Raw genomic sequence first — 15,677 nt, forward strand, 5'->3', positions numbered from 1 at the left:
CCTGGGGCATGTGGGAGTTTAGTTCCCTGACCAGGGATCGAACCCACGTCCTTGGTATTGCGAGGTGGATTCTTAGCCACTGGACCTCCAGGAAGTCCCAGCCTCCATATTTTAAAGCAAAATTAATGTACAATAGAGCACATGTCATCTTTATCTTGGGCCTTCATGCATCACCCGGGAAAGCCATTCTTCCCCCTGCCCCAATATTCCAGTTTCAGAAGCACCATCTGAAAATGTATACATTCATTGGTCTAGAGGTGGTCAAATAGCCAATAAACTTTTATAAAAGCCTCTAATTATATCAACAAATTAGCATTCCAGAGGTTTACAAGGCAATCATTATTCATACAGTTATCCATATAATATATGTATATGCATCTTGCCTACCCAGCTTTCATTGACAGAGCACTGCTAGAATCTCCAGGGACTTCTGGTCTACCCTCAATATTCTTACCTGCTCCAGCAGTGCTAAAACAAGCTGTCTATTGGGTCATAAGTCCAGCATTCTCAGAGGGTCGTGTTCTTCGGGAGCCTTCTTCAGTGCTCATAAACTCTAACTTGTCACTGTGTTGAGAGTCAGGAGATAATGTCTGTTGTCGCTGCACCTGTTATCTTATTGGCCTTATCCAAACAGCCCCAGCCCGATCAGCAGCTGAAACAACAGATGGGCAGGAGAACTTGAGATTTTTTGACACCATCCTTTTGTTTATGAATCCCCCCTCACCCCAACTCTGGAATCTGATAGGAATTCTCTTCATTACCATTTTGTGCATTCTTTTTTCCCATGACACATTTTTATTATTAAAAAATAATTAATTGGTGCAGAGGGAGATGAAAGAGAAGAATAACATTTCCCTTTGAAAACGGTCAAAAAGAAAATGGGGATGGTGATTTGGTCATGTGGATAAATATATCTTTGCCCTGGAAGATAATTGCCAGTATCCAGTTTCCTTCCATAGCAGGGAATTCAAGTAAGGAGCTAAGAAGAAATCAGAAAGGGAGGAAGGTGATCTGGTGTAAGGCTGAGTGCCAGGAAAGTGGAACAGGCATTGCTCTGTGGGGTCTTGAGAGCAGAGGAGAGATGCAATCTAGGCAAACTGGAAATCTAGCAGGAACTAAAGCCTGGAATTGCAATTGCAGAACAAGATTTCCCTTTGCAAGGAGTGAAATTGTTCAAGCAGACCTGAACTAGGAATGAGGGAGGCAGAGTGCAGGATATAATTTAATGCCATATGGTTGTAAGCAAGTTACTTAGTCTCTTTATGCCTCAGATTCATCATCTGTAAAATAAACGTGAAACTACTGGTATACATGTAGTGTTGTTTTGATTCTCAAATGAGAAAACACAGAAAGTGCTTAGCCCCAGGCTTGACATTCATTTAATAGATGCTGCTATTATTATTATTTTAGTCAAGAGTGAGAAGCACAGGGCGGAGCAAGTGGCAGGGATAGTCGTTGGATGTGAAACATAAGGAAAGGGCTTGCTTGCTTATATGGGGTTTCCGCTCAGATCTTAAAATGAGGGCAATAGATCAGACAGTGCCCACGGAATCTGGCATGGTGCTTTCCCACCTCTGTGCTTTTACTCATCCCATTTATTTTTCCTAGATGGCATTCTCCAAGACATCTTCGTTATGGGCCATATACCATCCAATTCTTATCCACCAGGGTTATTCTAAAGATTAAATTAAAGATAAAAAGTGCTCAGTCGTTCAGTCGTGTCCAACTCTTTGCGGCCCCATGGACTGTAGCCCGCCAGGCTCTTCTGTTGGTGGAATGTTCCAGGCAAGAATACTGGAGTGGTTGCCACTTTCTACTCCAGCCAGGGATCGAACTCACATCTCTTGTGTCTCCTGCATTGGCAGGCAGATTCTTTTCCACTAGCGCCACCTGGTAATATTCATGGTTGTATGTCAGTTGATGCTACATTTTAGTATAGCCCATCATAGGTGGGAGAGTGGCTTAATCACAGTAGACACGAAAAATTCCTGGATAACTAACTTATGTGTGGATTCTAAAATGTGACGCAAATGAACATATCAACCAAACAGCAAGAGACTCATAGCCATAGAGAACATTCTTGTGGTTGCCAAAGGAGAGTGGGATGGGGGAGGGAAGGATTGCAAACTTGGGATTATCAGATGCCAACTAGTATGTATGGGATAAGTGAACAACAAGGTCCTACTGCACAGCCCAGGGAACTGTATTCAGTCTCCTATAACAAACCATAATGGAAAAGAATATGAAAAAGAATGTTTATATGTGTACAAAGGAGTCACTTTGGTATACAGCAGAAATTAATATAAATTGTAAATCAACTATGCTCCAATAAAATGTATAAAAAACAAATAAAAATTATTGAATAATTAAATATGCGGGTGGTATCAAAAACAAGCCAGACTAGTAGAAATGTACTCAAGGGGATCCATTTTGTCTGTCCGCAGCCTTGCGTCTGCATAGTTAATAGTCTTCCTTATGTTTTTATGTTTTCCAGCGATGTACATCTTGGCAGTAGGTACCAGTATTGGGTCATCGCTATTTCAGGAAATGAAGAGAGTGAGCCGTCACCTGCTGCCACATACATCCATGGAAGTGGGTACTGCGGTGATGGCATCATTCAGAGGTGAGCAGGTCTAGCTACAGACGGGGCGGGGGTAATGCTAACTCGGTCAGAAGGTGGTCAGGATACCAAAGAGAAGAGCTTACGGGCTACCCTTCAGGGTGTGAGCTGTGAGGGAGCCCCAGCAATCTGCAACTCGATTCATCTGCAAGTAGTTTGCAGGCCTCAGAAGAAAAGCAGTGACTCTTTTTTGAGTAAACACAGTTCTCAACTGTGTAATAAGGTAAGATTTCCACAGAGCTACCACTCTGCACTGACTACCACTGTGCTCTTGTTCCTAAGCATGTCCTGTGTGCGACAAAGATTCTATTAGTGTTTTCCACTTCAGTCCACACTCAGTTAACAGGACACAGGGCACCTATGTGAGAACACTTTTACGTTCTTTGCTGGTTACCATTTACATTTATTAAAACTGAAAGTTTATTTGTTATTTCTATTGTGTTATATCAACAATTTACAAAACGGGTCAGAGTCTCATAAAAACAGCAAAATATTTCAACTCTCTGTAATGCTGAAACCATAAATAGTAAACGGTCCTCTGGAGTGAACTTTGAATATGACTATAAGTACAGGAGGCAAATGAATCAGTAAGTGTAAAGATTCCACACAAGCAGCCAAAGAAAGGAAAAGTGTGATTAGAAGATATAAAGCTGTGTGTCTAGAAAATGGATTTTATCGGATCATCAGTCCATTCATCCCCTGTCCACAGGGCAAGATGTTACGCAACTGAGAAAGTGGCGAAAAGCCATCAAGACTTTTGTATTGTTGGGAGAAAAAAAAGGAAATCTTTGGGCTTTTTTTTCCCCTCCAGAGTAAGCACAAAAATGTCTTGTCACTGAATTAAATAATTTTGGCCCTCAAAATGAAAGAGAGCAAGAATCATTCACAATTAAACTCATTGCTAAATCTGTGTTCTTTATTGCAATCACAGTTACAAATCACACTATTGCTAAGGGACTTTTAAAACTATTGGCAGATTTAATAATAAACATTACATATGGAGATGATACAATATGTTGTTGGCAAAATTCCTTCATTAAATGGCACCATTGGGTATCACAAAATATCTGTGCACCATGGGATTGCAATTTCTATTTCTGTAGGGGGAGGGGCACTACAGAGAGAATTTGTTTCACTGATGTGCAGAACATGAATCGATTCATAGGTATAGTTCATATAATGAAAGAAAAGGGCTCAATGGCTGTTTCACTGGTTTATCATTGACACTAGTACTAGAGGTCAAGAGCAATTTAACTGGATGCTGATGATCTTGTGGTGTGTAATATACACTGGAAAGCTGCTATGGAATGAAAGGACCAGCTAGGAGCACAGCAAGGATGATGCAGGGATGCAGAGAAAGAGTGTGTACGTGAATACGCATTCGCACAGACACCCACTATTGGCCAGCAGTTTGCCTTCTGATCACGGCTTAGCACTGAAGGGAAAAGCAGATGTTGAGAATATGATCAGATGCCGGTCAGTGAGCTACATCTGCCCACACTTATTGTGCAAAAGGATAGCAGTATGTGCAAGACACTGCTCCCCTAAACACCCTGAAATAAACCAGCTGCTACCAGCAGGGTACTAAGTCAAGTTTTTGAAATAACGAATGACTTTTTTTTTTTTTTTTTTTTTTACTATTAACACTGATAAAGACCAGTATTGATTATTTGTGCAATTTCAAGTGATTTGCTGAAGTGATGTAGCTCAGGTGTATATGTGTGTGTATATATATATTCACGTCTTAAACGTCCTGCATCTATAATTTCAAAGCTGAATTATCTCGATTTCAATACAGAGGGGGTAATACTAAGGATTTTTCAGTGTTAAATTATGATGCAAACCACCTGATTGCCAAGAATTTGACTCCTTAAGCATACAAAATAAAACTCCACACTTGTCAGAGATTGACAGTGATGGTGTGCTATTGCATGCATTTAAGATCCTTATCCAAATGCAACAATCCAACATGAAGATATGGTTTCAGGCACTTAATGTAACAAAAATGGTCAAAGGGAAGATACTCACTGTTTACTTCCACATGAAGACATTGACTTCTACCTTTTGATAGAGCTGTTGTCTGATAGAACCCTGAGCAAGTGCACAGGATCATCTCCAGGGAAAGTGCTGCATCTTTTGTGGGTCCAAGATTAAGCTACATATCCAGAACATCCAGGAGACAGTCATGGTCATTGCCAACAACCCATAATTGTGACTTGGGTTTTCTTAATTTAGCAAGAGGAATAAAAAAGAAACTCACTACGTGTAGGATCTGGTCTACAATTCTGTCTATCCATTTTGGAATCAGATATAGATAGAGCTTCCTTGATGGCTCAGATGTTAAGGAATATTCCCACAGTGCGGGAGAGCCGAGTTCAATCCCTGGGTCGGAAAGATCGCTTGGAATAGGAAATGGAAACCCACTTACTATTCTTGCTTGGAAAATCCCTGGACAGAGGAGTCTGGCAGGCTACAGTCCATGGGCTCTCAAAGAGTCAGACAGGACTGAACGACTAACAGTTTCACTTTTCATAGATACACTGATAAAACACTGCGAGCAATATTATCACCGACCTAAAACTGCCAGTAGTAGTAGTAATTTAAATATCATTCTGAGCAAAGTTTTTAGTATTTTATACCTAGGATTAATAACCTTCATAGACATCAAATACGTATTGAATTACCTGCAGGTACCAAATAGTTGTTGACATAGTTGGAAGAAAACTGAATGCAACTTATGGATGATTACCTAAGCAAAAAAATAAAATAAAATAAAAGTTGAGAGTAAGAAGGGCTGTCATTTTTGCTAATTGGATTTTTCAGGGGATGATACATGCTAATTTGCTGTATATATGCAAAGGAATTTACAAAGAAATACAGATAGACTCAACACTCAGTGAGGCCCCTGATGAATAAAAGCCCTGGATGACTGCTATAATGATAATTATAAATATTTATTGAAACTCCCATCACTTCATGGGAAATAGATGGGGAAACAGTGGAAATAGAGTCAGACTTTATTTTGGGGGGCTCCAAAATCACTGCAGATGGTGATTGCAGCCATGAAATTAAAAGACGCTTACTCCTTGGAAGGAAAGTTATGACCAACATAGATAGCATATTCAAAAGCAGAGACATTACTTTGCCAACAAAGGTCCGTCTAGTCAAAGCTATGGTTTTTCCAGTGGTCATGTATGGATGTGAGAGTTGGACTGTGAAGAAAGCTGAGCACCAAAGAATTGATGCTTTTGAACTGTGGTGTTGGAGAAGACTCTTGAGACTCCCTTGGACTGCAAGGAGATCCAACCAGTCCATTCTGAAAGAGATCAGCCCTGGGATTTCTTTGGAAGGACTGATGCTGAGGCTGAAACTCCAGTACTTTGGCCACCTCATGCGAAGAGTTGACTCATTGGAAAAGACTGATGCTGGGAGGGATTGGGGGCAGGAGGAGAAGGGGACGACAGAGGATGAGATGGCTGGATGGTATCACCGACTCAATGGACATGAGTTTGAGTGAACTCCGGGAGATGGTGATGGACAGGGAGGCCTGGTGTGCTGCGACTCATGGGGTCACAAAGAGTCTGATACGACTGAGCGCCTGAACTGACTGACTGAACTGATTGAACCTCTACTAGGCAGGAGGCACTGTGTCACACAATCATCTCCTTGGGTCCTTCCAACAACTGTGTGAGACAAGCCTGATTACCTTACTTCACGAAAGAGACACCTGGCCCCCAAAGATTACAATGGTTTTCTGAAGCTTACATACCCAGTAAGGCAGGCCTAGGACCCACGTTCTCATCTGGATTTACCATTGCCTTGCCGTGACCGATGGTGCTGCAAAACTAACAAGTGAAGGGATAGCTCCATGCTGTTTCCTCTTTCCCAGATATTGTGCCAGGCGTCAGAGTGCTAGGATGACAAAGACTGTGTCACCTCCTTTGCCTTCCTAAAGCCTAGGGTGGGGTGCTCTCAAGTCACAGGCAGAGGTAGTTGGTTTGACAAGCACGGTGATAGATGGAGCCCCTTGTCTTTGGACTCAAACAAGATGGCCACCCACTCTAGCCCAGGAGGTCAAAGAAGGTTTCTCAGAACTTATCTATCTAATGATAGATCTGGCATGCCTAGAAGATATTTGCGGTGACCCTAATGTTTTGCTTAAACCAATAGAACATACTGTTTGGGTGGTGAGGGAAGGAGGGTTAGAAGTGTTCTTTGTGGCTTAGGGAAACCAGCCCAAGTTAAAAAAAAAAAAAAAAAATCTCTCCCCAGATAACCTATGAAATAGTTAAGAATCACAAGGCCATCACTGATTTCCAGTGTGCAAGATTTGCTTGAATATGGGTCCAGCTTGGAATATAGAATTCTTTGCCAATGGCATTGCAAGCAGGAGAGAAGTTGGGGGGGGGGGGGGTGCTCTTCAAAGATCAATGCAATGTCCTAGTCATCGTAAGCACTGATTACAAGGCCCCATACTGGTACTCTGACACTTCCTAAAGCAACAAACTTTTCCCGTGTTAATTGCCTGGGTGAAAGGCAAAGTCTGAGGCCTTTTCCAGGCCGGGACTCCCAGCCAGTCTCTGGGGAAGGAGGGACAACTGCTGCACGCTCTACAGAGACATCCCAGGACACTTGGGTGGGCATGGGGACTGTGACTCTCTGGTCATCCACTGTGTGTGGCAAACCTGGCCCGCCCCCTTAAGGTACCTTCCATGTTTGTACTGATGCGAAGGAGTAGGTGTAATTATCTCCATTTTCAGTTCAGTTCAGTTCAGTCGCTCAGTCTTGTCCGACTCTTTGCCACCCCATGAATCACAGCACGCCAGGCCTCCCTGTCCATCACCATCTCCCGGAGTTCACTCAAACTCATGTCCATTGAGTCAGTGATGCCATCCAGCCATCTCATCCTCTGTCGTCCCCTTCTCCTCCTGCCCTCAATCCCTCCCAGCATCAGGGTCTTTTCCAGTGAGTCAACTCCTCGCATGAGGTGGCCAAAGTATTGGAGTTTCAGCTTCAGCATCAGTCCTTCCAATGAACACCCAGGACTGATCCCATGAGAAAACTAAGATTCAACATCCAGAATAGCACCATTCAGGGGATTTTTCTATAATAGTGGAAATAGATTCTGTGCTGTCTGATCCAGTTGCCACTCACTCCATCCAGCTATTGAGGACTTGAAATGTGCTTAGTGTGGCCAAACAATGGAAAGTTTGTTTTCAATTTTTGTTGATGTAAACTGTCAAAGATAGAAAGATCAGAGAGAGATTAACCAGCGGTCCCCCACCTTTTTGACACTAGGGACAGGTTTCGTGGAAGACGCTTTTTCCATGGAATGGGACGATGGGAGGTGGTTTAGGGATGACTCAAGCTCATTACGTTTATTGCACTTTATTATTATTGCATCAGCTCCACCTCAGATCATCAGGCATTAGGTGCCAGAGGTTGGAGAGCCCTACTAAGGGACTTGTCCAAGATCACACAATTAATTGGGATCATGGGGCTCTAAACCCAAGTTTCTGTGACTAAAGGGATGGGAATTTTCCAGAAAGTGGTAACACATCCAGTCTTTCTGTTGTTAATCCTCCTTCCCTTCTAGATCTAATTTAGAGAGCGTGGCTCATTTTCTGCCCATCCTAACCACTGCAAAATCATCCTTCGGTGATGGAAATAATTCCTTAAAGTAGGAGGCATTTTTATTTCCTAGCAGCATAGGTCCCAGGCCTTAGAGTTCTCGACACCATGAAATGACACACCCAACGGAGAAGGCGGTGTTCTCTGATCTAAGGAAGATCAGATCTGAATGTGTGGAGGAGAAAAAACAGAAGGGCCAGAGCAAGGCACACGGAAGAACAGCATTTAGACCTTAGAAACTCCCCAATTCCCTTCAATCCACCATTTTAGAGTGGAAGTGTGATTTCCTAGACATAGTAGCAAAGTCTGGTTCACTGATGCGTCCTCTTCTTCCTCCCCTCTGACTTACTAACTTAACAGAGAAGATCTCAGCGAATGAGTCTGAAGCAGGAATTCTACTTTGTCATGAGAAAGACTCAGTAGGACTAACATAAGGACCTCACAAATTTACATTGTTTGGAAGAAACAGAAACTCAGCCAGGGGAAGGGACTTGTCTGAGACCTAACCAAAAAGTTCATAGCCCCCAGAGGGCTTTTCCAAGTCCCAGTTGGGCTTCTGAAGCTGATGTGACAAATTTTCCTTCCATATCCGTTCTGCAGAAGCCAAGGTGAAGAGTGTGATGACATGAATAAGATCAATGGGGATGGCTGCTCGCTCTTCTGTCGGCAGGAAGTCTCCTTCAATTGTATCGGTAAGTCTGCCCTGTCTCTGGGCCTCACTGGAGAAGAGGACGGTGCCGCATGGCTAGTCAGTTACAAGAATAGCAATGGTTATAACTAAATGATGATTCACTCCTTTCTATCACGCATATGTATTGAGTGCCTCCTGGGAGCCAGACTCTGTTTTAGGCACTAGTGAATACAGCCATGGAAGCAGACAGACAGAGGGCAGGTATTCTGCTCTCCTGGAGCTTATGTTCTCATGGATGACGGTGGTAATGGATATCCCTTGTGATCTAGCTTCATCTTACATTTATTGCTCTTCTTCATGCCAACTGTCTGGGATATTTGTATAGACGTTTAAGGCTTTTATTCTTTCTTTAGAGATGAGAAAAATGTAGAAGCCAGAGAGCTTGTGAAACGTGTCCAGAGTCACACAGATTAGGTTTGAAGACAGAACCAGGACTTGAACCTGATCTTGTCTGATTCTTGCACACAAGCTCAGTTCATTTTACTCCACAGCCTCCAGCCAGGATCCAGGCTCTCTGACTTGAGGAAGAGGAATTGCAGACCAGCCCATGTTTAGAAAGTAAATGTCCTTTTCCCACCTTCACCAAGTCAGATGGGAAATTTGTTTTTGGAGTCTGGCTGGTCTTGTTGTTTTAGCCCCACTTGGGAGGCCCCTGGTCAGCCTGGGGGGTTGGTAAACAGACAGGGGTTGGGGGGCAGGGATGGAATTTTGAGCTGGCCCAGATGAGATCATGCTTCCTTTAAGATGCAAATCGATACCTGAAGATCAAAGGTCCCCTGGCTAATCCCCCGGGCTGGAGGTGAAAACTAATCACAATTCATTTGCAAGTACAAAAGACAGAGGTGCTCCGTCTAAGGAAAGGAGGAAACCCTTGGTGGGAAGATTTCTCTCTGAAAGGCAATTTTCTTGGAGGACAGAAGGGGAGGAAATGTCATTGGTTCTACTGTTTGAAGCACATCACAGAGCAGCTTTTAGACCTCCCTTCTCCTGGCATGCTGTGAGCTCTTTACCACATATCATTTATGGTGTGTTCCATTCTCAAACACGTTTATTGACCACTTACTTTCTCCTTGGCACCAAGTGAGGGCTGAGCAACACAATAGAGGTGCCCCACACCTGTTTGTGGATGGAAGAAAAGGAAGATACGGAGGGGGGAAGGACAGCAGAGTTTCCAGGCAGGGAAGTGCAGATTCCCCACCCCACCCCCACTCGTGATTTGAGTGTAATTCATAATAAAATCTTGATATGAACCTAGTGGTATAGTAGAAAGAGCCTTGGATTAAATGTCAGAAAACCGGGCACTCTGGTCCCAGCTATGCTGAGAACATGTTAGTTGAAACTGGCCAAGTCACCTCCCTAGTCTGGACTTCTGATTGACCTCCCATAAATTGAAAGGATTGTATTAGGTGATCTCTAAAAGCCTCACCTGCACTTCTGCTGTGTGCTTTCCAAAGTGCGTGACTATTTCTCATAATCGTGAGCTCTGCTTGAACCATCTCGCACCGTGGATGTGACCCTCATCACACCCAACAGTGCACTCATATCTTGCTGGATGACGTCCACCCATTTTACTAGCATTAAGACGGCATGTGGCTCAAGGGCTTCTGGGCAGAGTTAGAATGTGGTGAAGTTAGGATGGTATGGTCTGTGGAATAGGTCTGCAAGTTACAGTCCATGAGCTGTAACTGGTCTACTGCCTATATTTGTAAATAAAGTTTTCTAGAATGTACCAGGGGCCTCCCTGGTAGCTCAGACCATAAAGAGTACGCCTGCAATGTGGGATACCTGAGTTTGATCCCTGGGTTGGGTAGATCCCCTGGAGAAGGAAATAGCAACCCACTCCAGTATTCTGACGTGAAGAATCCCATGGACAGAGGAGCATGGCAACCTACAGTCCATGGAGTCGCAAAGAGTCAGACACGACTGAGCCACTAACACAGAATGCAGCACCATTCACGGATGCTCAGTCATGTCCGACTCTTTGTGACGCCATAGACTGTAGCCCGCCAGACTCCTCTGTCCATGGAATTCTCCAGACAAGAACACCGGGGTGGGTTGCCATACCCTCCTCCAGGGGATCTTCCAGACCCAGGGATGGAACCCACGTCTCTTGCATCTCCTGCATCGGTAGATGGATTCTTTACCACTGCACCATCTGGGAAGTCCTAGAACACAGTACACCCATCTTTTATTATCTGTGGCTGCTTCTTTGCTGCAACCATAGAACTGAGTAGTTGCAATGGAGACCCCAGGGGCCGAAGAGCCTAAAATATTTATTATCTGGCTCATTACAGATGACATTTGTTGGTCCACAGATTTGGGGTCTTTGATATTATTGGTTGCTAGAGATTAGTGCAAAGAGGAGATGAACATTATGACATGGTTCACCATTTCTTAGAAAAAATAACTGCATTTTATGCCTACAGTAGTGGGGCCTGGGAGACTCTGAGTCTCATCCTCTCATGCTTTACCTCTAGAGGCATTGCTTCCCCACCTACACTTTGGCCTGAGTAACTGGAATAGATCCTGATTTTCAAGCTGTGTTCACTGAAATGCTTAAGAGGGGGAAGAGTAAAGATAAGGAAGTTACCAAGAGGATGAGACTTGGAACCTCCAGATCTACTTTATATTGTTGTTTTTTAAGAATTTATTTATTATCTTTTTATGGTTGCACTAAGTCTTTGCTGCCGGGTGCAGGCTTTTTCTGTCTGTACCTAGTGGGGGCTGCTCTCCAGTTGTAGCGCACAGGCTGCTCATGGCAGTGGCTTCTCTTGGTGCAGAGCACAGGCTCTAGGCGCGCAGGCTTCAGTGGCTGCAGCACGTGGACTCAGGAGTTGTGGCTCACGGGCTTAGTTCCTGCCCGGCATGTGGAATCTTCCTGGACGGAGGGAAACCGTGTCCCCTGCATTGGCAGATGGATTCTTAGCCACTGTACCCCCAGGGAAGGCCCTAGATCTACTTCACACACTATTATTCCCCAGTAGATCCTAAATGTTCTGCTGTTGCTGATGATATGTACTGAGCACCTATCATATGCTGGACACATTTCTAAAGTGCCATTCTCTTAACAACTCTTTCAGTACCCTGCATTTACAAACCAGGAAGCTGAGGCATGAGGAGGTGAGCTAAGGATACGCAGTCAAGTGGTAGAGCTGAGACTTTCACCCAGAGAGTCTGACTCCCGGGCTCACGGTGGTGAGCTTCCTGCAAAATATTTTTTTTACCAGACAGCTCTTGGTCTGGTAAGGCTTTGGGAGTGTGAGCAAGGAACATACTGCTATGGAACAGTTCACTTAATGAATTAATGGAATGGAATACAGAACTGTCAGTGGTGTGGACGCTGTCCAGGGAAGGCTCTGTGTTCCCTCTGCCTGTTGACTGGTTGTGTTAGAGGAGGCACCTCAGTTAGGCACCCCCACCTCATCAGGTAGGAGTCCATCCTAGGGACTCTGAGGGACAGGACATTCCAGGAAGAAAGGAGTCTGTCCAGAGATCCCGGCGCCTAGGAACTACATTCCAAGAACAGACTCCATGGCTTTAGAGGAAGAAAAACATCTTCCTCTAAGAATAATGGAAAAACAGACAGTGAATCTGTGGCTCCCAAAAGATCCAGCTTAGATGAGTCAGAGAAATGGGACTGGAATGTGGGAGGCATTGCTGGGGCGGAGGTTGTTCTCATCATGACACATGTCAAGACGGTGGTCAAGGTGGTAGCCAGGAGAACAGGCTTGAATGAGACTTGGCTTGGGTTGACACCATGACTTAGATATGTGACCTTGGCTGAGCTTCAGTGTTCTCATCCAGAAAATGGGAGCAGGCCTGGGACTTCATTGCGGGAGATATTTACCAATGTTTGTGGGCACATTATTTGAATCCTTTTCCTAGATTTAGGAAAGAGCTCTCCTTGTTGTAATAACAGTGAGGCAGAGCCCCACTGCAGAAGTTGGTAATGCAGAGACTTCCCTGGCGATCCAGTGGCTAAGACTGTGCCTTTCGTGCAGAGGGTGTGGGGTCAGTCCCTGGTGGAGAAGCTAAGATCCATATGCCTAGTGGCAGGAAAACCAAAACATGAAACGAAGCAATATAGTAACACATTCAATAAAAACGTTAAAAAAAGAAAAGAAGTTAGTAATAGCAGCCTTCTGCCTCCCAGTCCTCCTTGTAGTTGAATGGGGGCATGTGACCTACCCTGTCCCCTGACCACCCATCAGACACATCAATCTGAGAATGAATCAGAAGACAGGGACTCTGATTCATCAAATCAAACCAATTTGATGAAGATGGTGGGAGTGGCCACAACCCGTGTGTTTCCAAAGTACCCAGCAGTTGTGTGGCCACAGCTCTGAGATGTCTTCACAAGAACAGTCCTGGGGCTTCATCGTGAGCTCAAAATCCATCTTCAAAACACTTCTCCAGCCCTCCCAGGGAGTCTTCCATAAGTATCCAATATTTGAATAGATTTTGCTTGTTTGCTTGTTTTGCCTGACTTAGCCGAAGTTGGTCTCTGCTGACTGTCGCTTAGAAGCCCTACTGAATGTTGTTGTCATCAGGTGCGGTGAGGTTCAGCCCCGTTCCTAGCAAGTGGAATGCGTTTGATGCACATCACCCAGTACTTCCCTCAGTGGGCGCTGAGATGGGGGTGGATATCAGCACCACCCACCACGTGTGGATACTCACCAGGTACCCTGCCCTGTGTCAGGCACCTTTGTTTAAGATGAGCCTGTGGAGGTCTGTTACATCCAGATGAGGGATCTAAGACCTCCTAGGATGCCTGAAGGGGCTTCCCAGGTGGCGTAGTGGTAAAGAATCAGCCTGCCCATACAGGAGACATGGGTTCGATCCCTGGGCCGGGAAGATCTCCTGGGGCGGGAAACGGCTACCTGTTCCAGTGTTTTTGCCTGGAAAATCCCATGGACAGAGGAGCCTGGTGGACTATAGGCCTTGGGGTTTTGTGAAGAGTTCTGACAAGACTGAGCCCAGAGCATACACACAGGATGCCTTTACTTGTCCAAGGTCACTCATCTCAAAGAACTGTGATTCTATCTCCAGACTAAGTACAGAGCCTCTCTGCCTTCTCTCTGTGGCAGCTCTGCCTCCCTAGCTGAATGACCCCTTCACTCCCTCCCTTCCTTCCTTCTTTCCCTGCTTTCTTTCTCCCTTCCTTTCCTCCTTATTTGTTTTCTTGTCGCCGACCATCAAGCCGGGCTGATGTTTTCCCTGGCTCTGGTACCAGCAGTGTGAGGGTGGGTGGCAGATTTATGGTGGCATTTCTCATTTACGCTGCAGAAGCCCACACATCCGGAAGTATTCCCAAGGTGCCAATGTGTTATTATGCAACAGCCCGGGACTTCCCTTTCCCACTGTCCCTCCCCCAGAGCCCTCATCCCCAACACATAATAAGTTGCTTGTTAATAGGAACACCACCCACAAGACCTCTTAGGCAATGAGGCTGCAACCTGGCAATGTAGAAATTATCTTGTCCTTTCTCCCCCTTTTCACATATAACATACCCCAGGCCTGAGGTTTTTGGTTAAAAAAATGTGGTATCATCAGTAAACTGATAATTCTCCGCACCCCACCCTGAGCGACTCTGGCTGGAGGCATTGTTCGCAGAGTTGGGAATTCTGTGTCTAAAGCACTGAGTCATAAACTACAGACAGGTTGCTGATAAAAGCTGAAGGAGGGGAGGTAATGGTCAAATTAGTCAGACAAAGTGGGAAGCATCCTCAACAGGGCTTGTGCTCAGTCATATATCTCCAGCGGGTGCTGGAAACGTGCTGCCTTCGGAGATGACATTTAAGCCATTATAGGGGTTGCGATTGTAGAAGGCTCTTTATGCCACATTGATTTACCGCCCCGAGTTCTTCAGGAGAGCTGGGGTCTCAGCTCAGACTTGAGAGCCTGGGCTGCAGCTTGGGATCTCCCCTTGGGGGGCGTCAGTTTCTCCCTTTGTGAAATGAGAGTGAGCCTGCTGAGGGTCAAAAGGCTCCTTTCCCCTGTCTGACAGTGAGGAATCCTCAATTTGTCAAACATCCATTTAAGGGTTTTGGGGTTTCAAATCCTGCTTGATGCTGATATATAGCTAAGCAAACAAAGCCAAAGACCTGCACGTTGCCTTTTGCAGACACAAACACACACGTATTCCCAGCCTGGCTCTCTTTCTCACTGCCTCCCCTCTCCCCTCCTCTCCCCCACCCCCTGCCATTAGCATCGCTTTGTCTCTGCTCAGGACACAGCATCCCCAGCCCTGTCCTAGAGCCAGGGCCAATAACTAAATTATCTGTGAGCAGATAAGGGGGGAGGCGGCGGGGAGGGATCAATCCATTTCCCCACCAGTCCCTGGGAGGGGTGGGGGTCACCACACCTTGTGGCCCCTCTGTCAGGCTGCCCTGGCCTGCTCCCAGCCAAGGTGAGAAAGGAAAACAAGAAGATGAATCGCTATGTCTTCTTGGTGGATATTCTGATGAGAGTTTAGGACAACACTGACTAAAAAGGAAAATAGCATCTGGTAGGGGGAGGGGAAGGAGCGGAAGCATGGGCTCTGCTGGGAGTTGTGTTTATTATTATTTTTCTTTCTAACAACATGAAATCATAATACATGACCCACCTCTCACCTTACAAAAAAAAAAATTGAAATAAAAAAATAAAACGTCTCCTGGTCATATGTAGTTTTTCAGACCTCCCTCCATGGAAAACACAGTGACTGTTGCCAAAATACCTTCTTGAGATAAAACT

At 45.0% G+C, this 15,677-nt stretch overlaps 1 protein-coding gene across 1 annotated transcript in view; it reads left to right on the plus strand.

The window, feature by feature from the left end:
• The window catches only part of PAPPA (pappalysin 1), a 266,420-nt gene that overhangs the window by 115,699 nt on the left and 135,044 nt on the right, over positions 1-15,677 (plus strand). Inside the window, exons 8-9 of the mRNA XM_027550637.1 lie at positions 2,495-2,623; positions 8,852-8,943. Of these exons, the coding sequence (XP_027406438.1) occupies positions 2,495-2,623; positions 8,852-8,943 (221 nt within the window). The remainder of the gene's footprint in view (positions 1-2,494; positions 2,624-8,851; positions 8,944-15,677) is intronic.

The sequence above is a fragment of the Bos indicus x Bos taurus genome, chromosome 8 (genome assembly GCF_003369695.1).
Source record: "Bos indicus x Bos taurus breed Angus x Brahman F1 hybrid chromosome 8, Bos_hybrid_MaternalHap_v2.0, whole genome shotgun sequence".
NCBI classification, from domain to species: Eukaryota; Metazoa; Chordata; class Mammalia; order Artiodactyla; family Bovidae; genus Bos; species Bos indicus x Bos taurus.